The sequence below is a fragment of the Carettochelys insculpta genome, chromosome 2 (genome assembly GCF_033958435.1).
Source record: "Carettochelys insculpta isolate YL-2023 chromosome 2, ASM3395843v1, whole genome shotgun sequence".
In the NCBI taxonomy this organism is placed as follows: domain Eukaryota; kingdom Metazoa; phylum Chordata; order Testudines; family Carettochelyidae; genus Carettochelys; species Carettochelys insculpta.
The window spans coordinates 858,734-886,111 of record NC_134138.1 but is presented as its reverse complement, the minus strand read 5'-3'; the positions used below and the strand labels follow the sequence as shown (position 1 = coordinate 886,111).

General features: G+C 49.2%; 1 protein-coding gene across 27 annotated transcripts in view; it reads left to right on the top strand.

The window, feature by feature from the left end:
• The window catches only part of SCRIB (scribble planar cell polarity protein), a 341,713-nt gene that overhangs the window by 43,548 nt on the left and 270,787 nt on the right, over positions 1–27,378 (top strand). For all 27 annotated transcript variants that reach the window (XR_012644304.1, XM_074986390.1, XM_074986386.1 and 24 more), the window contains exons 6-10: positions 1,302–1,365; positions 13,359–13,433; positions 13,525–13,669; positions 13,908–14,026; positions 22,469–22,668. Coding sequence is in view for 26 of the 27 variants with exons in the window: in XM_074986390.1 (XP_074842491.1) it covers positions 1,302–1,365; positions 13,359–13,433; positions 13,525–13,669; positions 13,908–14,026; positions 22,469–22,668 (603 nt within the window). In the remaining variant the exon portion in view is untranslated. The remainder of the gene's footprint in view (positions 1–1,301; positions 1,366–13,358; positions 13,434–13,524; positions 13,670–13,907; positions 14,027–22,468; positions 22,669–27,378) is intronic.

Genomic DNA, 27,378 nt, shown 5'->3' with positions numbered 1-27,378 from the left:
AGGATCTCCTCTAGAGCCTTTTTTAAATATTGGTGTTATATTGGCCGTCTTCCAGTCATTTGGTACCAAAGTGGATTTAAAGGATAGGTTACAAACCACTGTTAATAACTCCGCAATTTCACATTTGAGTTCTTTCAGAACCCTTGGGTGAATGCCATCTGGTCCTGGAGACTTGTTACTATTCAGCTTCTCAAACAACTGTGGTTAGTTACTGTAGGGGAATTATTTTTTTCCTCCGCAACCTGCCCTTTCAACCACTCATCTTTTGGTTTTCCCACATGTATGCTACTAGGCTCCTAACTTGGTTTGGCAGACAGCGCAGCTGTCTGCATAAGAGTCTCATTCCTGAGACAGGGAAAACTGAGTTAGTGAAGAGACTAAAAAGGGAAGAGCAGCTGAGATCTAAGAGAGGCTGTGCAGGTATAAGGGAAGGGAGATCTGTGACCTGAGGGATGGTTATGGCACGTGTTTGGGGAGCAGAGGATGGGATGGAGATGCAGAGCCAGGAGTAAATGAGGATGAACCTGTCAGCCATCTCACTTGGTGTGCTTGCTGTGTTGCCTGGTGCTGTGGTCCTGCTGGAGTGGAGAGACACACACCAGTGGTTCCTGGCACATCAAAGAGGAATCCCAAAAAATGCTCAGCTCCTTCTTTCATCCAGCCCTACAAACTAGCTCCCAAGGTGCTGCCAGGGCCTGGCACCCAGTCAAGCTTTTCACAAGCTATATTCAGTGAAGACCTTGTGTGCTGCAACACTGTGCCCAGGCTGCTCTCACATGCTCTGCCGGGACAGTGCAGTTCCTGGCCTTGAGGGCAGGGGACTTGTTGTGCTTGCTTCCTCCTCTCCTGGGTAATTCAGCTCTTTCAGTCTCCTGAGTGTGTGTCATTCTCCTTGAGTTTTTTTCCAGTTCTCTCCATCATCCTGCTCTCAGGACTTCACCATGGCAGGAGAGATCAGCCACAGGCCTGGCCTGTGGAACTCACCTGCTCACGTGTTCCTGCTCAAAGCAGATTTGTTGGACGAAATGCTAACTCCTCACCTTTCCTGGGGATTCCAGTGTTGCTGAGCCAAAATACTCTGTCAGATAGGACCTTGTTAGCCTCAGCAGCTCTGACAGGAGGCGAGGCAGAACCCCAACTCACCTGAGACCCTTGCTTGGAGGTGCTATGGAAAGAGCTATCTAAACTGACTATATTTGGTCTCCTAATACATGGGGAATTCAGTGATGTTGACTGAGGAGCCAGGGTCCACGGTGCTAATCTTTCCCCTTCCCTTTCTCTCCTGCCTTCATGGTCTGCAGTTCGCTCTCATTCCTCGTCAAATTAGAGCAGCTGGATCTCGGTGGGAATGACCTGGAAGTGCTGGTAGGTGAAGGGGATGGACGGGATGATGTTGGGGAGGGTGGCCCCACGCGGCTCCATGCTAGCATACTTACAGGTCCCCAACCCACACTTCTCCCACTGGCTGTAATTAGACAGACTTTCCCTGTGCTGCTGTGTGGAGCCGCTTCCTCCCCATGCCAGCCAGAGCCCATGGGCTGTATGTAGCCCATGGCCTGCCTGGGTCCGTTCTGCAAAGAAAGCCATGAGCTGTAAGTTCCCCTTCCCTGATTTAGACCCTCCTGTCACATGAATGCTGAAGACCAATAGAGTGCCTGGGAGAAACCTGGGCTCAGCTTTTCTTGCGTACTTGTCACTGCCTTTGGCTGAGCAGGAATCCAGGTGTGTACTGTACTGTTCTACAGATGTAGACAGAGCTGTCAGAGTGCTGCTCCAGAACTGGCTTTCCAAGAATTTAACCTCTTGTTGGAAAAGAAAACCTCCTAAAGTGGGAGCCATGTGAGGTGGTGCAGCCCTTTGTGCCAGAACCTGCAGACAACCTGCAAGAGTACTTGTGAGGCAGTCATGAACTGCTTCTCAGGCTACATCTACGCTTCGAGATAAATTTTAATTTAAAGCAGTTAGCCCAATATTAAAATGTCACTCTCTTCTCTATAAATACCATTAGTTCAAATTAGGCAGCACTAATATCAATATTATAGTATCATGAGAACCGGCTCGGTGTAGTGTCAAGTTCGAATTTAAAATTTCAAATAGCCAGCGTGGAAGCACCATGTCTTAAAATTTAATTTATTAGCCTCCACTAGTGTCCTGTGTGTCTCCCACACAGCTACGTGGTTGCCCACTAGGTGTGGTCACTTCCTTTGCTGCTCTGCAGGTGCGCAGGAGCGAGATCACAGGAAGCCTACGAATTTGAATATGAATTCATCAGCACCCAGGCCTGGAAATATAAAGGGCGTCTATAATGAAAAATGTCTCTTACCCATTGCATAGCCCTGCATCGGTAGCCATCTCCTTCAGTCATGAGCACTTAGGGTAGTGATCTGCCCAGTAGTTCTCAGTCTGAAAGGAGAGCTCCAGCATGGAGCCATCAGGAGATTATGGATCTTCTTGCGGTTTGGGAAGAGGAATCGGTGGTGAGCAGACTTCGGGGGTGCAAGAGGAATGCATGCGTATATAAGATCTCGCAGTTGGTGATTGAGAGGTTACTCCCATGACTCTATGCAATGTTGGGTGAAGGTGGAAGAACTCCGTCAGACGTATCACAGAATCCAGGAAGCTAACTGTCATTCCAGGTCATCGCCGTACACCTGCCATTACTATGAACAGCTGCACATGCTTCTTGCAGGGGGGGACATTTCCACATTGCTCACTCTTCATTATGACAGTTGTGGTGGCCCTAGTGTGGAGTCCAGGCTGAGCCGAGAGGAGCTCAGGGGCCAGGAGGAAGAGGCTAATGGAGAGGAGGATGGGGGAAACAGCAGGGGTTCAAAGAAGTTCTTCCAGACAGCCCAGAGCTCTTCTCCCTAGAGTGGGAGCCAGTCCCCCAGCCCCCAGGATGAAGCTGTTCTGGTGAGTATTTTTTTCTGAATGCTAAAAGCGGGTTGCAAGTGGGTAGAGGTCTGAGTATAGGCTTTTTACGGATCTGTGCCCCTCAGAATGGCAAGTTACTCTCTGTGGATGGAGTGCTTATCTTTTTTGGAGATGTCCTTGAAGGGCTTATATAGGCACTCTTGTATTTTTTGCACTAGGTTTTGGGCAGTTCTAACTTATTGTGGCTTCTACAGTAGCACATCTTACCACACCAGGCAACCAAATAACGATCTGGTGTCATGGCGCCACACGGCGTTTTGGCAGATTTTTCAGGCTTGTGGTCACGCGGGCTGAGACACTCTTCTTTGTCAATATCTGTTAGGTTTAGGAGGGTGATGTCATCTTTGGCAATCTAAGGAAGCACGGTCATTTGGATTGGATTTTTTGCAATGCTTTCTGTGCTTTTATGTTTTCCTGGAGCGCATTGGTGTACTGTTTGGCTGGTACATGCCCCGTCTCCCCATCTCTGCACAGGTGGCAGGTTCTCTGGGCCTTATCCCTTCCCATTTCCCTTTCCAGCCTCCTTTTTTTTTTTTTTTTTTTTTTTTTTTTAAATTTACAGGGATCATTCCTAACCCAGCTGTCCATGCAGCTGGAATCAAGCCCTTCCCCTTCCTTCCCCCTCACCACACAGCTGCCAGGCTCTGTGGACCCTGCTACCACAAACTGCCACGTGCAGCACAGGTAGGTTTGCCCTCTTTCACATGGCCTTTTTTCCCTGATAAGGGCTGCTCCAGTGATCACCGAGAAACTTTTTTACCCTGACCTGGCAGATGGCTGGGAAACCTCCTCCCCTCCCTGGGATTTTTTTCAATTAACAGAGATCTCTCCGCACCCAGCCATCTATGTGGCTGGAATTGAACCCTTCCCCGCCATCCCCTCTCATCATGCAGCTGCTGGTCTCTGCTGGCCTTGCTCCTTTTGGAGGATAGCTCTAGGAATGGCCAAAAAGTTTTTTCCCTGCTCCAGGACACCAGATGGCTTCCCCTTCTTTGCACTCCTATTCCCTCTCCCCCGTCCAAAAAAAAAAAAGCAAACAATGGCTTATGTCCACAACGAAAGGTTGTGGATAAATTGATGGTAAATGGTGGCTTGTGCAATGCATGCTTGAATCTCATCCTTAATAAGCCTTAAGAGGCTTTGCCAAAAGGAACTTTCACTGATAGTAGAGACAAAGACCCATTCATTCCCTAGGTAAGGGCTTAGTGTAAATTGTGTCTCAGTTTTGACCTTTACTTTACAGCTGTCATGCCCAGCATGGGAGACAGGGCAAGGAAGCACAAAAGGTCCAAGCAGGATCTGATCCTGCAGCATATGGGACGGTCTGAAGCAGAAATGAGTGACGTGAAAAGGGAGACAGACAGCAGAGTGGCGGCAGAGTATGCTTGACTTCCAGAGACAGCGAGCGGCAGACCAGAGGGAGGACATGGCAGAGCTCATAATGGCAGTGAACAACCAAATGGAGGTTCTACACTCCATGCTGGAGCTGCAGAGGGGCTCCCAATGCAGCAGATGGGAGTCCACAGAAGATAGGTCGCCCATTCCCTATCATTACAGCCCTTGAGCACGGGGAGGGTGGGCAACGACAGCTTACTGTGACAGCCCCAAGGGCCACTGCAAAAGGTTATTCCACCACCCTTGACCATGCTGCTTTTCCCTGCCACTTAAACCTCTCCTCACGCGACAAAAATAAACTTTTCCTTTTGAGCTTGGTGTGTGTTTTTTTTTTTTTTTTTTTTTTTTTTGGCATGCACAAGTGGTAGGGTGCACAACTCATTGGAGGGAACAGGGCGGGGGCAGAAAGCACAGCTGCCCGCAACTATGCCAAGGTCCACAAAGGACTTGCAGCAAAGGCATCTGGGCAGGGGTGGAGAGGGCCCAATAGCACAGCTGGCTGCTGCTATGTCCAGGTCCACAGAGGACTCCTGGCAAAGGGATCGTGGAGAGGGCTGGTAGCACAGCTGCCCACCTCTATACCAGAGTCTTCAGAGGACTCATGGCAGAGGCACCCAGGTGGGAGTGGAGAGGGCCGAGAACACAGCTGCCCTTTGTTTAGAAAAATAACTTTCCCTCCATATTCATTCTTCTGCCTGCAACTTAACCTGTTCCTACCAAGTAAAAGCATTTGCTCCGTGTAAGACACGATCTGGTTTATTGGTTGACATTTGGTGGGGAGCACAAATCAGTTTGAGTGGGGTTGGCTGTTACAGCAGAGAAATACATGACTATCATGTGCATGGCAGGTCGTTAATTATGATATTTTTCAAAGTGTCCCTGTTTGTTGCTGCCTCTGCATGGTTATTGGTGAATGGCTGTGTAGGTGGCTGCAAGTAAGCCATTTTTATGGCCTCAGTCTCAATATTGTAGGTGGTCGGGAAATTCTCCCACCTGGATTCACATATATTATGCAAAATAATGCACACTGTAATCATGGTGGGGACATTAGTTTCATAAAGGTCCAGACGGGTCAATTGGCATCTGAACCTCACCTTTAAATGGCCAAAGGCACATTCAGCTGCCATTCTGCACTTGCTGGGTCTTTGGAGTTTTTCCTAATTGCGGTCCAGGCCTCCTGTGTAGGGTTTCATAAGGCAAGTGAGCAGAGGGTAAGCAGGGTCTCACATCTCCTTGTCACCAATCTTGATTTTTCCAGTCTGGGGAAAAAAGTCCCATCCATGAGCTTTCTGTACAGCCCAGAATTCCTGAAGATGCTCCAGTCGTGAATCTTCTTGACCATCCCATGCTGATGTTGGTGAAACAACCTTTGATCTACCAGTGCTTGCAAAATCGTGGAGAAGTATCCCTTCTTCCTCGAGTGTCCCCGTGGGTGCTTCACGATAGGTGTTGGGCTCACCCCGGCGCCGCAGGTTGGATCTTTCCAGCAGTTTCTGCCGGACCGTGCATGTGCCGGCGCGCGCCACTCCCTTGCGTGCTCCCAGCCACGTGCGCGATCCGGTCCCCGCCAGTTCCTCTTTAACCGCCGTCGGCTGCAGACGGAATCAGCTCAGGCTACGGCCAGAGTTAGCGTATATAATGTTTTTAAAGTGTTTAGAGTTTCTTTTTCAGTCTTTTAGCTTAAGTTAGCTTGTTATTGTTTTCAAAAAAAAAAAAGAGAGTTTTACAGCCTTAGTAGCAAGCGGAGCAGCGGAGGCCGGGGGACGTAAGGCCATTAGGCCTCCTGCCGCGGCAGGCTGAGTCCGAGAGGGGAACAGGCACAGAGAAGGTGCTAAGTACCCTTTTAACAACTCAAAGACTCACCACAATGTCCTCTTCAGGATTCAAAAAGTGTGAGTCATGTCGCGAAGCGATGCCAGCCTCTGATGGGCACAGTCAGTGCATTAGGTGCCTCGGGGAATCTCATGTCACCCAGAAATGCTCCTTCTGCGCAAAGCTCACAGCCAGAGCAAGGAAGGACAGAGAGATGTGGCTGAAAATGCTGCTCTTTGACAAGGCCCTCCAGCCAGACACGCCGGAGGGACCCGCAGGGGCCCATAAAAGGAAAGCTGCTTCCCTAACCCCATCAGCACAAAAATGGAGGAAGCTTTCACCAACCCGATCCCTGCCGGCAGCCACAGCGAGCGGGATGGGTGGAGCACATAGCCCCCAGCCACAGTCACAGCTGAGCGGCGGCGGCGCGGAGACGCATGTGGCAGAGGCTGAGCCTCCGATAATCAAACAGCTGCCCCGCACCACGGGCAGGGCGGCGGCCAGGCAAGTGCCGGAACCGGCGGCACCGACCCCCGGGGAACCGGCGGTGCAGAGCTCACAGGCACACGGCCTGCAGGCACCAGGGGAGACCACCCGCGCGGCACCGCAGCGGAGCATGCCGAGCGCGGCGCAGACAGCAGGGCCGAGATCCCTGACACGGAAAGGGGCCGAGCCAGCCCCACAGGGGAGGGGAAAGGCAGCACAGAAAAGCCGGCACTGCAGCCCTTCTCCAGACAGGGCTGCAGGGCTACTCGCTCTAAGCCCTCCACTTATGCTGCGGACTCCAACAAGGCGGCAGAGGTCACCTCCAGTATACCCTGAGCCCCCATCCCCGTTCCTACAGCCGGCATCACCATGGCTCGGACCACCATCGCCCTTCCTGGGCTTAGAACCCCTGGAGTGCTGCCACAAATCAGTCTCTCCATTATCTCAATCACCCAGATGATCTCGCTCCCCCAGATGAAGGGGGTATGCGCCTCCAGAGTGGTCCAGGTCTCCATCTCCGGAACAGTGCCTGTGTTGCCATGGTCGCCCCTATCACGCAGGGCATAGACACCATAGGCATACTCCCAGGGACAGATCCCCCCAGATGGTTCAATATCCCCGAGGGCAATCGCGGACGGGGATGGAAATGCAAATATCTCAGGGGGAGTTGATTCTGGAACCCTGAGATTTTCCCTTGCAAGCGTCTAGCGAGAGGATGTATCACCGTCAACAGGACCCAGAGGGGTCCAGAGAGGCTTACCCTAGCGGTTCCTCGCTATCTTCCCCTGACGAGGCCACGGCCCCAGGGGACGTCCATCCTCCAGACGATCTCAAACAGTTCCAAGAGCTGTTTAAAAGGGTGGCCTTCACGTAAGGCATCCAAACAGCAGAGGTGCAGGAGAAACACCATAAGCTCCTTAAAAACCTGAGATCTCCAGCCTCTTCCAAAATAGCTATTCCACTTGATGAAGCAATCATGGAGTCCGCCACCACAATATGGCAGACCCCTGCGTCCACTCCGCCTATAAACAAGAGAGCGGATAAGAAGTACTTCGTCCTGGCGAAGGGTATGGAGTTCCTGTTCAGCCACCCGCAACCAAATTCTCTGGTGGTGGAATCGTCTCAACAGAGGTCGAAAACTTCTCAGTACAAGACGGGGGAACGGACAAAGATGCCAAGAAACTAGAGTTGTTCGGCAGAAAGGTCTACTCCTCCTCTACCCTACTGTTGAGAATGGCGAATTACGCAGCGCATCTAGCGAACCATAATTTCGACAACTACTCCAGGCTGACTTCCCTCATGGACTCGCTTCCAGAGGACAAGAAGCCGGTGCTCAAGGCCATCGTGCAGGAAGGCTACGCAGCCTCGAGTATAGGAGTTCAGATCGCCCTAGACGTAGCGGATACGGCAGCACGCTCAACAGCTACGGCAGTGGTCATGCGCAGGGAGTCCTGGCTCCAGACATCGGGTATCCCGAGGGATCTGCAGGCGAAGATCGTTGATCTCCCCTTTGACACGCAGAAGCTGTTTGCTGAATCAACCGACTCGGTCCTTCATTCCAGTAAAGACTGAAGAGCTACTCTCAGGACCTTAGGGATTTACACCCCTCCATACAGAAAGGAAAAAGTATTACCCCCAACAAAGACGATACCAGTATCAACCACAGTGACCCCAGTACCACAGGGGATATGAGCAAGGGCGACATCAACAGCACCAGCAGTACAGAACTCCCAGGCGATGTTCCCAACAGAGCCGTGCATCCTTGGGGCAGGGCCAAAGGCCACAAGTTTGACACATGGATCGAGGGCTGCACTATCACTACCATCGCGCAATGTCATCCGAAGCTACTATTCCACCATCGCCTCCGACCATTCTACGACCAGTGGCAAAAGATCACCACAGACAAATGGGTACTGGAGATCATAGCCATGGGTTACACGATTCTCTTCCAGTCGCTCCCACCGCCACGACCTCCAACCAGACCCCACCTAAAGGACGCCTCCCACGAAGCGAGACTCAAGCAGGAGGTAGACCATCTTATGCTTATAGGGGCAGTGGAAAGAGTGCCGGAGCAACTCCGAGGGAAAGGGTTCTACTCAAGATACTTCCTCACAGAGAAAAAGACAGGAGGCTGGAGGCCCATCCTAGATCTTCGAGGCCTCAACCGGTACTTGCGCAAGCAACGCTTTCGGGTGATCACAGTCGCCTTTATACTTACGGCACTGGACGATGGAGATTGGTTCGCACCCCTCGACTTACAAGACGTGTATTTCCACATAACTATTCACCCAGCTCACAGGCGTTTTTCTCCGGTTTATGGTAGGCAAAGAACATTTTCAGTACAAGGTTCTGCCGTTTGGCCTCTCCTTGGCCCCCAGAGTCTTCACCAAGACCTTGGCAGTGGTGTCAGCCTACCTGCACAGACGGGGTGTTTATATTCCCATATCTGGATGACTGCCTACTGAAAGGGGCCTCGAAGGAAGAGGTACTTCGCATGATACGCATCACAGCGGACACATTCTCTTCGCTGGGCCTGGTCATCAATCTGGCAAAATCAAAGATAGACCCCACACAGGACATAGAGTTCATAGGGGCACGTATAAATTCCATCACAGCAAGGGTTTATCTACCCGATGCCCGCTTTCGCGCCATTGGTTTGCTCGTGCAAGTCATCACCTTCAGCCCTACGGTGCCGGCTCTGACGTGCTTACAGCTGCTAGGCCACATGGCAGCAGCAACGTTTGTGGTACAGAACGCCCGATTGCATATGCGCAGCATGCAGCACTGGCTGGCGAGCGTCTACAAACCGGCAGCACACACCGTCCACAGGGTGGTGTCGCCCACGACAGAGGTGCGCAGATCCCTGCAATGGTGGGTGAACCCCAAGAACATGCTGACAGGGGTGCCCTTTCACCAACCACAAATACCTGTTTTTCTCACTACCGACGCCTCCCACATAGGGTGGGGAGCACACATGGGCGAAAAGGGTGACGCAAGGACTGTGGTCCTCCATGGAACAGTCACTGCACATAAATATACTGGAGCTCAGAGCAGTGTTCAACGCGTGCAAACACTTACGAGACCATATACAAGGCAAAGTAGTCGGGATCAGTACAGACAATACCTCCACCATGTTTTATATAAATCGGCAAGGAGGAGCTCGGTCCCGTGCCTTATGTGCGGAAGCAGTCCGATTGTGGAACTGGTGCATCGCCAACAATATAACCTTGAAAGCCTCGTACTTACCAGGCGCTCACAATGTGAAGGCAGACCAGCTGAGCAGGCGCTTCACACTCACACACGAGTGGCAGATCCGTTCCGATCTGCTACGACTGATTTTTCACTCATGGGGATTTCCCCAGATAGACCTGTTTGCCACTCAGCGCAACAAGAAGTGCCCACAATACTGCTCCAGGGCAGGACTGGGACGGGGGTCCCTGGGGGATGCAGTCACGATCTCGTGGAGGGGCCCTCTGCTCTACGCATTTCCTCCCACAGTGCTTATCCACAAAGTCTTGCAGAAAGCCAGGAAAGAGAGAGCCCGAATGATCCTAGTACTCCCAACGTGGGATCGACAGGAATGGTTCCCCTTACTCCTGCGCATGTCGAACAGTCCACCGATGCCCCTCCCGGTGGCGCCGGATCTGCTCACGCAAGCCCAGGGGTCCATAGTGCATCCACACCCCCGAGGCCTACGACTGCAAGCATGGTTAATCCATGGCTCAGCTCCCTAGAGAGCACGTGTACGGAGGGAGTGCAACAAGTCCTAGAAAGTAGCAGGAGGACTTCCACCAGGAATACCTATAAGCAAAAATGGACTCGATCCACTGCATGGTGTTCTACCAAGCAATTAGTCCCCCTTGCTGTGCCTATACCTGTAATACTAGAGTATTTACTGGACCTCAAGGGAGGTGGACTCTCCCTATCCTCGTTTTAGGTCCACCTTGCCGCTATATCGGCTTTCAGACATGAAGAGGAAGGGCACACGGTGTTTGCCCATCCCATGGTTACCAGGCTCCTCAAAGGGCCGGTAAACCTATACCCCCCTCGGAAACCGCTTTCACCTTCGTGGAGCTAGGACCTGGTGCTTAATGCACTAACGGGACCACCGTTTGAACCCTTAGCCATGGTTTCCCGCAGTCTCCTTACGATAAAGACGACCTTCCTTTTTGCAATCACGTCAGCTCGCAGGGTGAGCAAGCTTGCGGCAGTTATGGCAACGCCACCCTGCACAGTATTTTCCAAGGAGGCGGTAACCTTACGGCTGCATCCAGACTTTGTTCCCAAAGTTTCTTCAGAGTTTCATATTAACGAACCTATAGTTTTACCCTCATTTTATCCAAAGCCTCATAACTCCAACAAAGAGGCGCGCCTACACCTCCTGGACGTGAGGAGGGCGCTGGCTTTCTGTATAGACAGGACAAAGTCCTTTTGGAAAATGGATAGACTCCTTAGTCTCTCTCGCTCCCAAATCAAAAGGAGAAGGTCTCTCTTCGCAGAGAATCTCGAAGCACATCGTATCCTGCATAAAAATGTGCTACGAACTTAGACTCCTTTACTGGCCCTGCCTAGGGCTCACTCCACTAGGGCGGTGGCGGCATCAACTGCCTTTTTCAAGGGCATTGCGCTAAAAGACATTTGCAGAGCAGCGACCTGGTCATCCTATGACACCTTCGCCAAGCATTATGCCCTTCACAGGGTATTTCAAGAGGATACCCGTCTCTCGACAGCGGTCCTCTCGGGGACAAGCTGCACATAATCCAATTACCCACCTCCTATCTTGGGTTACTGCTGGGCAGTCACCTATCGTGGAGCACCCACGGGGACACTCGAGGAAGAAAGAGAAGTTACTCACCGTAATAACGGTGGTTCTTCGAGGTGTGTCCCTCTGGGTGCTCCACCACCCGCCCATCCTCCCCGCTTCGGATCTCTGTTTAGTATTTTTCAGAAGCATCCGAGGCGGTTGATCAAGGAACTGGCGAGGACTGGATCGCGCACGTGGCCGGGAGCGCGCAAGGGAGCGGCGCGCACCGGCGCATGCGCGGTCTGGCAGAAACTGCTGGAAAGATCCGATCTGCGGCGCTGGGGTGAGCCCGACACCTGTCGTGGAGCACCCACGGGGACACACCTCGAAGAACCACCATTACTACGGTGAGTAACTTCTCTTTCCCGTTTATATACTCGGAGGCCAGGTGGTCCAGGGCTGTGACGGGGATGTGTGCCATCTGTTGCCCCACCCACAGTTAGGAAACTCCTGGCCAGCAAAGCCATCCACTGTGACCTCGCTTCTGAACATCTCCCAGGGTCATGGTCTTCCTGAAGAGATGCCGATAGATTGCATTTGCTACCTGCATCACCATGGCCCCCACAGTAGATCTGCCAACCCCAAATTGATTTGCCACTGACAGGTAACTGTTGGGCATTGCAAACTTCCACAAAGCGATTGCCACTTGCTTCTGAACTGTTAAAGACAGCTGCAATCTCGTGTTGTCATACTTGAGGGCTGGGCGTTAGCACATGACAGAGTTCCATAAAAGTGAGCTTGCACGTGTGAAAGTTCTGTCACCACTGCTCATCATCCCAGGACTCCAAAATGATGTGGTCCCACCAGTGTGTGCTGGTCTCATGAGTCCAAAACCACCACTCCACTGTCAGCAGTGCATTCAGGGCAGCCAGCAGTTGAGAATTCTTGGACCACGTTTGAAAGATTTCCTCTTCAAAACCATCATCATCATCGTACTCAACCATCATCTCACTTTGTAATCAACAGAAAAATTGCACGACAGTCCATGAAGTTGCTGTAATGGTGTGTGCAATGACTTGAAGCATTTGAGGATCCGTGATTGCGCTAGCACTGTGATGGAGAAAACGGTGTGACTTGCTGTTTGTTTTCGTGCGGTTACTGGGTGCTCTGGATTCTGGGACCGTGCTTTGCATTTTGGGATAATGACATCAAACACTCACAAGCCACCGGGGCTAAGGCACTGTGGGATAGGTGCCCACAATGCACTGTTCACACAGTCAAACTTGGATAAGACAATAGGACTGTGGAAACTCAACATGGAGAAACAGAGAGTTGAATTTCCAGAAGGTTTCTGGACACTTAAATTTGAATTCACAAAAATGAGTTTAGGAAATTCAATCTACTATGTCAAATTTATCTCGTAGTATAGATGTAGCCTTAGTGGCATATTAGCTGCAAAGCTTGTTGCCCTCAATATGTCAACAACTGTTTAACTGCTGGGCATTTGAGCAGTGACTTCCATCTAATGTGTATGTTCACCCTGGCTAGCTGATGGTGGATAATATTGGTGTAGCAGGGTGGGTTGGGTACTATAAAGTCATCTCTGTCCATTCCCACAAAGAGAAATTTTTTTCTTCTGAGGCAAAAGACTCTGAAGCCCTGTATCACCTCTGAGTCCCCCATGGGACCAAACAATATCAATTGTCTCTTGGTATCCTGCTGTGGTGGAATTTGTGCAGCCAGAACAGGCAATCTAGAAAACTGTGGCATGTGTTAGTTGAGAGCCTCCCCAATGCCTAATCTTCCTTGTCACAGTATCCTGGCTCACTGACTTCCCCAGCAGCCTGTGGTGCATGACCTTGAGAAGGTGGGGAAGCTATAGCACCTGTCATTCCTGGATTGTGATGACTTGTACACAGCCTTTATCGCAGAGCGGGTGCTGTCCTTTGGGGAAGGGTTACCTCTTTACTTTCTTGGTCTCTCGCAGCCAGACACTCTGGGAGCATTACCAAACCTGCGGGAGCTCTGGCTAGACCGAAACCAGCTTTCAGCCCTGCCTCCGGTAAGAACCTGTTCTGTGGGTGTTGCTTCTCTCCTGTGCTTCCCACTCCATCGCTCTCTTGAGCCAGATAGTGTCTCCTTTCCCCTCCCAGGAGCTGGGGAATCTTCGGCGTTTGGTCTGTCTTGATGTGTCTGAGAACAAGCTGGAGCAGCTGCCCAATGAGATCGGTGGGCTGGTGGCATTGACAGACCTACTGCTGTCACAGAACCTGTTGGAAAGCATTCCTGATGGGATTGGTATGTATGTTGGAATGAGGCCTCTTGTATTTTCCTGGATTCTGTATTGCCCCACTGGGAAATGAGGGAGTCCTGAATGGCAGAACGGGACAGGAGCAGGGGCCATGTCCTCCATGAATGGTAGCAGTGAGCTAAATGCTGAGGGGAAAACAAGGGGTGGATGATGTCGCTGAGTAGTGTGGGAAGGGACCATATTGCTCCCTGTTGCAGCTTACGTTTGTCTCTTCCCCATGCCCAGGTCAGCTGAAGCAGCTCTCCATCCTAAAGGTGGACCAGAATCAGCTGGTTGAGGTGACTGAGTCAATTGGGGACTGTGAGAATCTCTCGGAGCTCATCCTGACAGAGAATGTACTGACAGTACGTGTTCTGGCAGTCATGCCAGTCTGTATTGTATTGCTTAGCTCGACCCCTTACTGGCGGCTCTTCTCCATACCGGTGGATGGTCTCCTTGGGCTCTGCCCACAGGCTGCAGCTCTGGGAGTTGTAGCCAACACCACAAAGGGATCCAGGGCCCACAACGCAACCAGCGTGTTGCTGCTGCTGTGCTCCCCGTGGGTGATGTGACATTGCCATCCATCCTTGGGAGACCCCGGATGAAGCTCATGTCGCCTCAAGAGCTGGTGAAGGGCTCCCATAGGCTCCCCAAAGTGTATCAGCCCAGGTCCTTCTGACTCAGTATCCTGTCTCAGTCAGCACCGTGTGACTGTGTAGTGGTAGTGCATGGAGGCCCTAATTGGGGACCAGTGCAACATTGTGCTCGCTGCTGCACATTCACATGGTAGAAAATGGTTCTTGAGCCAAAGAGCTCAAACTCGTAACACAGGTGGTTAAATAACACGTGTAAGGGAAAGAACAAGCTGCTTCCCAAAGGTAATGGGCTCTCACCCTGGGCACTTGGGGAATAATTTGCCCAAGGTGAAGCTTTTCCCTATGCCCTCTCAGTCAGAATTTGCCTTCGGCCCTTAACTAAAGTTTGTACATGTTCTGTTTCTTTCCTGCCCAGTGTAACAGTAGACATAAGGACAGCCTTATGGGGTCAGACCAAGGTCCATTTAGCTCAGCATCTTGTCTTCCAATGCTGGCGAGGGCCATGTGCCCCAGTGGGAATAAACAGAACAGGTAATCATCAAGTGATCCGTCCCCTGTTGTCCATTCTCAGCTTCTGGCAAGCAGAGACTAGGGACGCTATCCCTGCCCATCCTGCTAATAGCCGTTGATGGACCTCTTTTGGATGAACTTACCTAGTTCTTTTATGAACCCTGTTACATTCTTCTTTGAGTGCTGTTCCCATGGGTGCTCCACGGTAGGTGTTGGGCTCTCCCAGCACCACAGGATGGAGACTACCACAGGATGCTATTGTTGGCACCGGCAAACCAAGCAGTGGCTGCCGTGCTGAGTGCTCAGCCAGCACCAGCTGATGTACAGCCTTTATCAATGCCAGAGGAACATGCGGTGCCACGCTGTCTCCTGGCACCGGGAGAACATCGTCAAACCCTGGCACAGCACCAGCTCTCACCCATGGCACTGAAAAGCCAGGGCTAAAACAGAGATCCCTGAGGGAACCACAGCCCTCGTTTTTAACTAAGTCACTAGGGGGGCGCGATGTCACACCCTCCAGTCCACCCTACCACCACAGGGGTACTATGAGTCGCTGCCGTCACTAGAACATGAAACTGAGGTGGTATTCAGCTCATTCCTATTACTCTGCAGATTGGAGACCACTCACCTAGAAGGGGTGGGTCAATTTCCAGAAGCCCTCATATCACACATTCTTCTAGGGAAGCGGTTCCCAACCTTTTCCAAACAGGGACCCATTCTGACAATTCAGGAAGACATGGTGACCCAGGCCAATTCAAAAATATGAGGGAGGGCAACAGTCCTGTAACTAGCTAATTTTGCACCTAAGGCAAGCATATGAAATTGTGCCCCCTCACATTTATATAGTAATAATAATTTCATAGAAAAAGGGAAAATACGTAAATAAAATAACACGGCTTATTATTAAAAAGCAGTCCAGTAGCACTTTAAAGACTGCTTTTTTGTTTTCATAGTATATAGACTAGCACAACTTTCTCTCTGTTACTGTTTGTTATAGTTTATTATTTTATTATTATAGTTAATCTGAGTTGTTCTGGGGGAAAAGACTCATCCTCAAACTGCTCCCCTAGCCCTCGGCTTAAACCCCATCCTCTGAGGCTGGGGAAGCTAGAGGAGAGTCAGGAGCTGGAGGGGCTGGGGGGCTCACAGTTGGGGGCTTGGAAGAATCAAAGAACAAATGAAAAGAGAAACCAGCTATGTAGAGGAGAAAGGGCACAAAAGCGGGGAGGAAGGAGTGGGGGCAAAAATGACTGTCAGTCTGTTAAGTGGCTTGCATGGGATCATTGCGAATATCAAAGATGGGGAGGCAGTCTTTGTCATGAGTAAGGCAGAGGAGTCCAACATTTTTTTAAGTGGGGTTCATGCAGCAGTTTTCTAGATGTTCTGCAGCTGAACACAAAATAGACCCAAACCACCACCCCACCTCCTAGCTTAAACAGCTTATTGATGTTCATAATCAGTCCATACTGCTTCCCTTCCTCACTTAGCACCTGCACCATTCTTGCTAGTTTCTCTTTATCTTCCTTGATAATAACTATGTCACCTGTGAACCTCAATCTGCTGCTTTCTTGATCTTGTCCATTGCTCTCTCTAGGTACATGATGAAGATACTCCGCAATATCAGATTTCCTTGTCTCATACCTGTACTCATTCTAAACAAACTTCCCTACTCTCTGCACATTCTCACTGCTGCCTCTGCATTGTTGTTGATACCCTTCAACAACCATATCAGTCTGTTAGCCACTCCAACTCCACCTGTCAAATGCCTTCTGAAAAGCGATGAAGCAATTATAGATGATGATGTTCATTTATTGAGCTTTCTCTGATGTCAGTTTTAGTGTCAATATCTGCTCAGTGGTACTTCTGGCTTTCCTGAATCCTGCTTGCTCACCTGCTAGATATTCTTCTGTCTGCGATCTCAGTCTCTTCATTAGTATTAGCAGCAGCAGCTTGTCTAGATGACTGGTAAGGGCAATCATTCTGTAGCTCTTGCACTCCAATGTACTTCCTTTCTTGTGTATTGGCATTAGCACGGATCTTGTCCGTTCCTTTGTTATCTTCCTTTCTTTCCAAGCTATGTTACATAGTCAGCGTATTTCCTGAATCATACTTTCTCTGCTGTATTTCATAGAATACTAGGACTGGAAGGGACCTCAAGAGGCCATCGAGTCCAGCCCCCTACCCCAACGGCAGGACCACGTAGTGTCTAAACCATCCCTGATAGACATCTGTCTAACCTGTTCTTAAATATCTCCGGCAATGGAGATTCCACAACCTCCCTTGGCAATTTATTCCACTGTTTGACCACCCTGACAGTTAGGAACTTTTTCCTAATGTCCAACCTAAACCTCTCTTGCTGCAGTTTAAGTCTGTTGCCTCTTGTTCTATCCTCAGAGGCCAAAAAGAACAAGTTTTCTCCCTTCTCCTTATGACACCCTTTTAGATACCTGAAAACCGCTATCATGTCTCCCCTCAATCTTCTCTTTTCCAAACTAAACAAGCCCAATTCTTTCAGCCTGTCTTCATGGGTCACATTCTCTAGAACTTTGATCATTCTTGTTGCTCTTTTCTGGACCCTTTCTAATTTCTCCACATCTTTGTGATTTGCGGTGCCCAGAACTGGACACAGTACTCCAGCTGAGGCCTAATCAGCGCAGAGTAGAGTGGAAGAATGACTTCTCATGTCTTGTTCACAACACACCTGTTTATGCATCCCAGAATTGTTTGCTTTTTTTGCAACGGCATCACACTGTTGACTCATACTTAGCTTGTGGTCCACGATAACCCTAGACCCCTTTCTGCTGTAGTCTTTCCTAGACAGTCTCTCCCCATTTTGTATGTGTGAAACTGATTGTTCCTTCCGAAAAGGAGCACTTTGCATTTGTCCTTATTAAACTTCATCCTGTTTACCTCCGACCATTTCTCCAATTTACCCAGATAATTTTATTTATCCAGATCATTTTGAATTATGACCCTATCCTCCAAAGCAGTTGCAACCCCTCCCAGCTTGGTATCATCTGCAAACATAATAAGCGTACTTTCTATGCCAATATCTAAATTGTTGATGAAGATATTGAACAGAATCGGTCCTAACACAGACCCCTGCGGAACCCCACTTGTTATACTTTTCCAGCAGGATTGAGACCCATTAAGAACTACTCTCTGAGTATAGTTATCCAGCCAGTTATGAACCCACCTTATAGTAGCCTCATCTAAGTTGTATATGCCTAGTTTTTTTTAATAAGAATATATGCGAGACTGTATCAAATGCTTTACTAAAGTCTATGTATATCACATCTACCACTTCTCCCCTATCCTCAAGGCTCATTATCTTATCAAAGAAAGCTATCAGAGTGGTTTGACATAATTTGTTCTTTACAAATCCATGCTGGCTGTTCCCTTTCACCTTACCACCTTCCAAGTGCTTGCAGATGATTTCTTTAATTTCCTGCTCCATTATCTTTCCTGGCACTGAAGTTAAGCTGACTGGCCTGTAGTTTCTTGGGTTATTCTTATTTCCCTTTTTTTACATGGGCACGATATTTGCCCTTTTCCAGTCTTCTGGAGTCTCTCCTGTCTCCCATGATTTTCCAAAGATGATAGATAAAGGCTCAGATATCTCCTCTGTCAGCTCCTTGAGTATTCTAGGGTGCATTTCATCAGGCCCTGGTGACTTGCAGACATCTAATTTTCCCAAGTGATTTTTAACTTGTTCTTTTATCTCAACTTCTAACCCTACCCCTTTCCCACTAGCATTCACTATGTTGTGCATTCCTGCATCAGATTTCTCAGTGAAGACCAAAACAAAGAAGTCATTGAGCATCTCTGCCATTTCCAAGTTCCCTGTTACAGTTTCTCCCTCCTCACTGACCAATGGCTCTACCCTGTCCCTGGTCTTCGTCTTGTTTCTAATGTATTGATAAAAAGCCTTCTTGTTTCCCTTTATGCCTGTAGCTAGTTTGAGCTCATTTTGTGCCTTAGCCTTTCTAATCTTTCTCCTGCATTCTTGTGTTTGCCTATATTCATCCTTTGTAATCTGTCCTTGTTTCCATTTTTTATATGATTCCTTTTTTATTTTGAGATCATGCAAGATCTCCTGGTTAAGCCACGGCGGTCTTTTGCCATATTTTCTATCTTTCCTACACAGTGGGATAGCTTGCTTTTTTTGGGCACTTAATAATGTCCCTTTGAAAAACTACCAACTCTCCTCAGCTGTTTTTCCCCTCAGTTTTGCTTCCCATGGGACCTTACCTACCAGCTCTCTGAGTTTACCAAAATCTACCCTCCTGAAATCCATTATCTCTATTTTGCTGTTTTCTGTTCTACCGTTCCTTAGGATTGTGAACTCTATGGTTATCACGATCACTTTCACCCAAGCTGCCTTCCACCTTCAAATTCTCTACCAATTCCTCACTATTTGTTAAAATCAAATCTAGAACCACTCCCGCCCCGAGTAGCTTTTTCAAGGGCGCGATCCATAGTCTATGCAGACTGAAGGATGCCTACTAGGAATAAAAAATTGTCTCCAATGCAATTCAAGAACTTAAAGGAGAATCTGTGCCTCGGTGTATTAGTTTCCCATCATATATCTGGATAGTTGAAGTCCTCTATCACCACCAAATCCGGGGCCCTGCATGACTTTGTTAGTTGTTTAAAAAAAGCCTAATCTCTCCCATGATCTTATCGTTTCCAGGGTTCTTGTTCTTTAGTCATTTCACTGCTCTTTCTCCTTTGACATATCGGTCTCACTCTCAATGCTCAGTAGAGAGATTGCATCTCTTCATCTCCTTTTGAAGAAGCTCAAACTTTCCAGTTGCCCATAATGTCCGGACCTTCCACATTCAATTGATAGACTATGTATTTGTTGTAATTTTCTTTCGGTAGCTTACTTATCAACCCAACCCTGATCGCTCAGTTGGTATTGTGGACCTTGTTTATCCAGGTGATGTCCAAGGCAGCACCTTTTATCAGTTGTACTGGCATCAGATTTCATTTGTATTGTTATTTTATGATCATCACATCATCACTTATCTGACCAACTCTCCTCTTTCTTCAAGGCTTGGGACTGGCATGGAACCCCTAGAGCATAGGTGTCCAACCTTTTGGCTTGCCTGGGCTGCATTGAGTGAAGAGGAATTGTCTTGGGCCACATATAAAATATATAATATAGTTAATGTACATAAATCACATAATAATGTTAAAAGTTTACGATCTTGTGGGGCCGCATGTTGGATACGCCTGCCCTAGAGGCTTTATGGCAGAGTTGTGTTTACTGACCCAATTGTAAAAAGGTTTTGCAAACGTTTACAAAATATTATGCCACCCTTCAAACCTATTCCTCTGGTCCAGGACTTGGAACTTATCCTTCATACATTGGTGGGACCATCATTTGAGGCACTGGCCACATGTTTCTTAGCTATGTTAACAATGAAAACCTTGTTTTAGTGGTGATGATATCAGCTGGAAGAGTGAGCGAGATAGCTGATTTGACTGATTGCACACCATGCACAAACTTCCACAAACAGAACGTGGTCCTACGACCCCATCCTGCCTTTTTACTGAAAGTATTCTCTCAGTTCCATGTCAACGACTCTATAATCCTTGCCTGCCTTCTACCCTAAACCGCATGCTTCCATGTGGAGGCTAAACTGCACACTCTGGATGTCAGGAGAGTCATATCCTTCTACATAGACAGGACACAGTCCTTTGGAAAATCACAAAGGTTGCAGAAGGATCAAAGGGATTGACCCTGCCATCCCAACATAGATCAAGACTCCTATCTACATGCATAGTGCAATGCTTTTCTATTTGAAACAAACCACTGCTGGCATTTCTGAGGGCACATGCTAAAAGATCAGTAGCAACATCCACAGCTTTCCTAAAGGGAGTGCCCTTACAGGAGATATGTCGTGTAGCCACGTGGTCCTCTAACTACACCTTCATGGCTCACTGCGTGATACAGTCTCATGCAGACAAACACTTGGCCATAGCTAAAACAGTACTGTCCACAGTAGACGCACCAAACCAAAATCCACCATCCAAGTAGGGGAACACTGCTCTCCAGTCACCTACCATGGAACACCCACGGGGACGGCATTCAAAGAAAGAGAAAGTACTTACTTTATGAAATAATGATGATTCTTTGAGAGGTGTCCCTCTGTGTGCTTCATGTCTTGCCTGCTTCCCCTCTGCTCGGTGTAATAGACATAGCGAGAGTGTCGGTAAAATGACTGAAGAGAGAGCGGGGCTGTGTGCGCTATCCTTAGCGGCACAAACCATGCGCTCTGGGATTTCACAAGCACAGTCCCACTGAGTGCTGCTAAGAAAAGCCTCCATCCTGTGGTAGTGGGCAAGGCCCAACACCTACCGTAGAGTACCCATGGGGACTCGCCTTGGAGAACTATTGTTACTGCACGAAGTGGGTAACTTCTCTGTCTTGGCCTTCACAATGTCCTTTGGCAAGGACTTCCGCATGTTGACTGTGCGTTGTGTGGAAACAATACTTCCTTTTGTTAATTTCAAACCTGGTGCCTCTTAATATCATTTGATGACTCCTCGTTATGAGAAGGAATAAATAATGCTTCCTTATCTACTTTTTCCACACCAGTCAAGATTTTATGGAACTCTATATTTCCCCTTCTTCCAAGTTGAAAATTCCTTCCTATTAATCTCTCCTCATATGGAAGCTGTTTTGTACCCCAGTCGCTTCTGTTACCCTTTTTGTAGCTTGTCCAATTCCAATATAGCTTGTTTCTGAGGTGAGGTGACTGCATCTATGCACAGTATTCAAGCTGTGGGTGTACTGTGGATTTATATAGAGGCGCTAGACTATTTTCTGTCGTCTTATGTATTCCTCTTTTGATTCCCGAGAGTCTGTTCATTTTTTTCCTTTTTTTATTAAACCAGTGTAGATGGTACTGAGGAGCTGGAATCTCCCTCGCCCACAAATCAGGCTCCTGCTCCTCTTACCGCAGCACCCCCGACTGGGAGAGGCAGGGGCTGAACAAGCTGGGAGTTCCTCTCGCGGCCAGTATGCCCACTGCTAGGAGTTAGTCATGGAGTTCACAGGTCCTGTGAAGTTTTGGGACATCCATGACTTCTACAGCAGCTGGTCTGGGGGGCCACCTAGGTGAGCAGTTCCTGGGCTAGGTGTACCAGCTGCTGATGGGGGCCTAGGCTGGTGGCACGGACCCCCCTCCAGCACCAGTAATGCTTCCTATGCCTCTTTCCCTCCTCTTCCCCAAGATTTAGTGAGAGGAGATAATACAAGTCATGAAGAGGATGTTGACTGAAAATTCCCATGGCTAAAACGTAGCCTGGTTATTGCTTGTGGAGTGGTGTAGATGTTGATGAGACCTCCCACATCCGTAAGGTGACAAGATGCCTAAACTTCTTGGCTAGGTTCCTGCTCAGCTAATGAAATGTACAGGCATGCAAGACTGTGCTGTGAATTGTCCCTAATCTCTCTTGGCTGAAGCTGGGACTGGATGGATCACTTGATGGTGACCTGTTCTGCTCACTCCCTGTGAAGTTCCTGGCATTGCCCATTGTTGGCAGACAGGATACTGAGGTGGCTGGATCTTTGGTCTGACCCAATGTGGCTGTTTTTATGTTCTTTCCCCTTTACTTTAAGATGGGGTTGTGAGCCCCACTGTAGCAAAGCCTCTGATATCAAGGTTTCTGGGCTCTCTCTCCACCCAGATCTTGCCAAAGTCCCTGGGGAAGCTGACCAAGCTGACCAATCTGAATGTGGACCGGAACCGGCTGACAGCACTTCCCTCTGAGATTGGGGGGTGTGCCAGTCTGAATGTGCTGTCCTTGCGTGATAACTGCCTCGCACTTCTGCCTCCTGAACTTGCCAGCACCACAGAACTGCATGTGCTGGATGTGGCAGGGAACAGGTGAGTGATATGCAAGGCCTGGATGGGGTCAACCAGGCTTCAGGCATGCCTATTGTGGAAACTACATTTTGGAGAGAACAGAGGGCGGGTGGGCTCTGATGTACTCTGGAGGTACATGGAATACGGTGTTGTGCAAGACCACAAAGAGTTCAGAAGAGGGTCTTGCTTGGCTGCCATTCCTGTTGCCCATCCTAAACCTCTGTCCCCTGACTGACCCAGTAGCTGCCTGGCTCTAGTTCCCGAAGACCTGGGGCAAGAACACTAACCCCTTAAGCTGTGTCTGTATGAGCCTGTTCCTTTCGGAAGGGGCATGTTAATGAGCGAGTTCAAAATATGCCAATGAGGTGCTGCTGTGAATATACAACATCTCATTAGCATAATGGCAGCCGCGGAGATTCAAAAGTGCAGCTTTTGAATTGCGTGCCGCCCGGGGAGATGGGGACCTTTTGAAAGGATCCCTCCAGTCTTTGAAAGCCCCTTCTTCCTATCTGATGTTAGGAAGAGAGGGCTTTCAAAGACTGGGGGGTGGGGTGGGGTGTCCTTTCAAAAGGTCCCTGCCTCCATGGGTGGCACGTGATTTGAAAGCTGCACTTTTGAATCTCCACGGCTGCCATTATGCTAATGAGGTGCTGCATATTCATGGAGTGCTTCATAAGCATCTTTCGAACTCGCTTATTATCATGCCCCATCCAAAAGGAAAGGGCTCGTGTAGACACAGCTTTTTTCCCCCCACCCTCCAACTCCAGGTTCCACTGTTTCTCACTTCTTGTACCCACAGAAATTGCCACTGTTCACTTTTCCCAAGTGTCTTGCTTAGGTTGTCAGTTCTCATAGAGTACAGCGGCAGCTCAGCACGACTTACTCATCTGAGGCCCAAGAGTGTGCCTGATTGGCTGGCCAGGATGTGCCTCCCTTTCTCTCCAGACTGGCCCAGTATCCTGAATTGCTGTCTGGACAGGCAGATTCTCAGCCTCCCTTGGGCAGTAGTCTACTGTCTTGTGGGCATTGTTGCTCAGTGCCTCTGGAGCAGAGGCACTTACCTACTTCTGTTTGTTAGTCTGCTTTTTCTGTACCTGGGGATGGCAACAGCCACATCATTCCATTGAGAGCTCATGTTGGGGAAACTATCTATGGTGACTCTGAATTCCTTGCTGAGTCACTGTTTCCCAAAACAGTCTCCCGTCCCTTAGGTACAACCTGCCTTCATGATTCTCTGCTGCATTACCTGGGATTTGACTCCACTGTAATGTATTTTGTAATGCACTGATTGTTTAACCAAGTGATTCAGATCACTCTCATAGTAACCTGTCCTCCTTACTGTTTCCTGTTATTCCACCACTTGCAAATTTTTCCAGCAAAGGTTTAATAGTTTATTGATGTTAGAGAGGACAGTTTAAAATAACTTTGGACCAAGAGCCAATGCTTGGGGGGAGCAGGCTAGAAACGGCTTTATTGATTGACGTGATCAAGAACCGACTGTGGATGAACTGAAGAGAGCCATCGACAGCATTGCAGCAGGAAAGGCCCCTGGTCAGGATGGTATACCACCAGAGGTAATCAAATGTGCTGCGGACACACTCCTGGAACCCCTACATGAGCTACTGTGCCTGTGCTGGAAAGAGGGTGAGGTTCCACAGGATATGCGTGACGCTAACATCGTAACGTTGTATAAGAACAAAGGAGACAGAAGTGACTGCAACAACTACCGTGGAATCTCCCTCCTAAGCGTCACTGGTAAACTGTTCGCTCGCGTCATCCTCGGCAGACTCCAGAAGATTGCTGAGAGGGTGTACCCCGAATCGCAGTGCGGATTCTGCGCAGAGAGGTCTACCGTTGACATGGTCTTCTCTCTAAGGCAGCTGCAGGAAAAGTGCAGGGAGCAGAGAGAGCCACTCAACATAGCCTTCATCGACCTGACCAAGGCCTTTGACTTGGTTAGCAGGGATGGTCTGTTCAAACTGCTCCACAAGATAGGCTGTCCTCCACGATTACTCAAGATGATCCAGTCGTTCCACGAAGACATGAGAGGAACCATCCAATATGACGGCGCATTATTGGATGCTTTCAGAATCAGGAGCGGCGTCAAACAAGGATGTTTGCTTGCTCCGACATTGTTTGGGATCTTCTTTGCACTCCTCCTGAAGCATGCCTTTGGATCTTCACCAGAGGGCATCTTGCTGCACACAAGATCTGATGGGAAACTGTTTAATCTTGCAAGGCTGAAAGCTAAGTCTAAGGTGTGAGAAGTCCTCATCAGAGACATGCTGTTTGCAGATGACGCTGCTGTAGTGTCTCATACAGAAGACCAGCTTCAAAAACTGCTGGATCAGTTCTCCAAAGCGTGCAAGGACTTCGGGCTTACCATCAGCCTAAAGAAGACGAACGTACTCAGTCAGGATGTTGCTGAATCCCCATCAATCAGCATTGACAACTATACGTTAGAGGTCGTCCACGAGTTCGTTTACCTGGGGTCCACCATCACTGACACCCTGTCATTGGACACTGAGCTAAATAGGAGGATCGGAAAAGCGGCCACAACTCTGTCCAGACTCAGCAAGAGAGTGTGGAATAACAACAAGCTGTACACTCACACCAAAATGCAAGTCTACAGAGCCTGCATCCTCAGCACCCTCCCTTATGGCAGCGAGACTTGGACTCTGTACACCCGCCAGGAAAAGAGGCTGAACATCTTCCACTTGCGCTGCCTCAGGCTCATCCTTGGAATGTCATGGAAGGACAGAGTGACCAACACCGCCGTCCTCGAGCAAGCTGGAATCCCAACCATGCACACCGTCCTCAGGCAGTGTCGGCTCCGCTGGCTTGGCCACGTCCACAGGATGAATGATGGAAGGATTCCAAAAGACATCGTGTATGATGAGCTAGCCTCTGGCAAAACACCTCCCGGACACCCCGAGTTGCGCTACAAAGATGTCTGCAAGAGAGACCTCAGAGAGGTAGACATCGAGCTGGACAACTGGGAAGAACTAGCAGACGACCACAGCAGGTGGAGGCAGGGGTTACACAAGGGCCTTCAGAAGGGCGAGATGAAGATCAGACAGCTAGCAGAGGAGAAGCGAGTGCACAGAAAGCACAATAAGGACTTGCCAGACACCCACTACATCTGCAAGAGATGCAGCAAGGACTGTCACTCTCGTGTGGGTCTTTATAGTCACAATAGATGCTGTAAATGAAGTCCTCAGTTGAAACTATAAAGGGTGCGATCCATAGTGTATGCAGACTGAAGGATGCCTACTACTACTGATTGACGTTACCTTATCAACCATATTTGGTCAGCGAGCCAATTTTTAATCGGTCTGATGTGTGGCCTGTTAATTCCATTTTGTGCAATTTTTAAAATTAAATTTTAACATGGTATTAAATAAAATGCCTTGTGCCTGCCAGTCATCCTTCCCAAATTTTTTTGAGAGAGACCAATTTCCATGAAGCCATGCCGATTGTCATTAAATACCTCTTTAGCCTCTAATTCTTTGATCATGGAGCCCTGAGTAAACTGTTCCACTATTTTAAATGTGTTCAGCATCAGGCTTTCTGGTCTCTAGTTCCCTGCATTATCCCTTTTATTCTTTCTAACTGTTGCAAATGCATTCCAAACCGCTGGAGCTTTCTGAGATTTGTTAAAAATTAATATGTAATTCAGAGAGCTCCATAGCTGGTTCCTTCAAGGCTCATGGGTGTCAACTCATTTGAAAATCTTTAATTTTAGCAGATGGTGCTTCACATCCTTCTTTTATAGAATCATGAAATTGGAAGGAACTGCCACAAGTCATCAAGTCCAGTCCTTCTGCACTCACGGCGGGACCCAAGTGTCATGTAGCCTAGAGGTGGGGAATGTCTGTCCTGCAGTCCACAGTGTCTCTGGATCGAGACCCCAGGACTTGGGTCTCCCCTCCATAGAATCCAGCTGGCAGCATGATGGAGGGTTTGGAATCCTGAGTCTTTTAGGACAGACCAGGCAAGCTGTGGTCTGCATCCAGACCGCAGGCCCAGGCCGGGGCTGGGGAGAGCAGGAAGTGGCTCCGGGCTCTGGTGTTGCTCACTGTTCTCCCCCCAGCTGGGGGGAGGTAGTCAGGGGACCAGCAGCAGCAGGAGTTACAGCAGCCTGCCTGGAGGCTTCCTCCTGGTGCTCTGATTGGATAGTATTCCACCCAGTCAGAGCAGCGGAAGGCAGTGCCTGGGTGTGAAGGGAGTGGGACCAGAGCCATGTGCGTCCAGGGGTGAGCAGGTAAGCAGTACCCCCTTTGCCCAGACCCTGGGCCCCTCACTTTCCTCCAGCATCCCTCCCATTCAGACTCCCATACACACCCTGCTCCTTCCCCCTCCTCCCAGACCTCTCACCTCAAACTCTCCTGCACCTTTGTCCCACTTAGACACACACCCCTAGCCTGCTCCTGTGCCCCTCACTTGCCCAGACCTCCACACCTCTCCTGCAAGCTGCTCGTGCTCAGATTCTTTATCTTCAGCCTGCTCTTGCACAACACTCTGGCCCAGATCACCAAATCTCAGTCCACTCCTGCATCCTTCTTCCCATCCAGACCCTCATGCACCCATTCCCATCTTGCTGCTACACACTTCCTCCTTCCCACACCTCATAGCCCTGACCCCCATACCATCAGGGACCGTATTAATGAGTTTTTTTTTTCCCCTTCTCACTTGTGCAGCCCCCAACTGATTTCTTTATCTAGGGCAGGG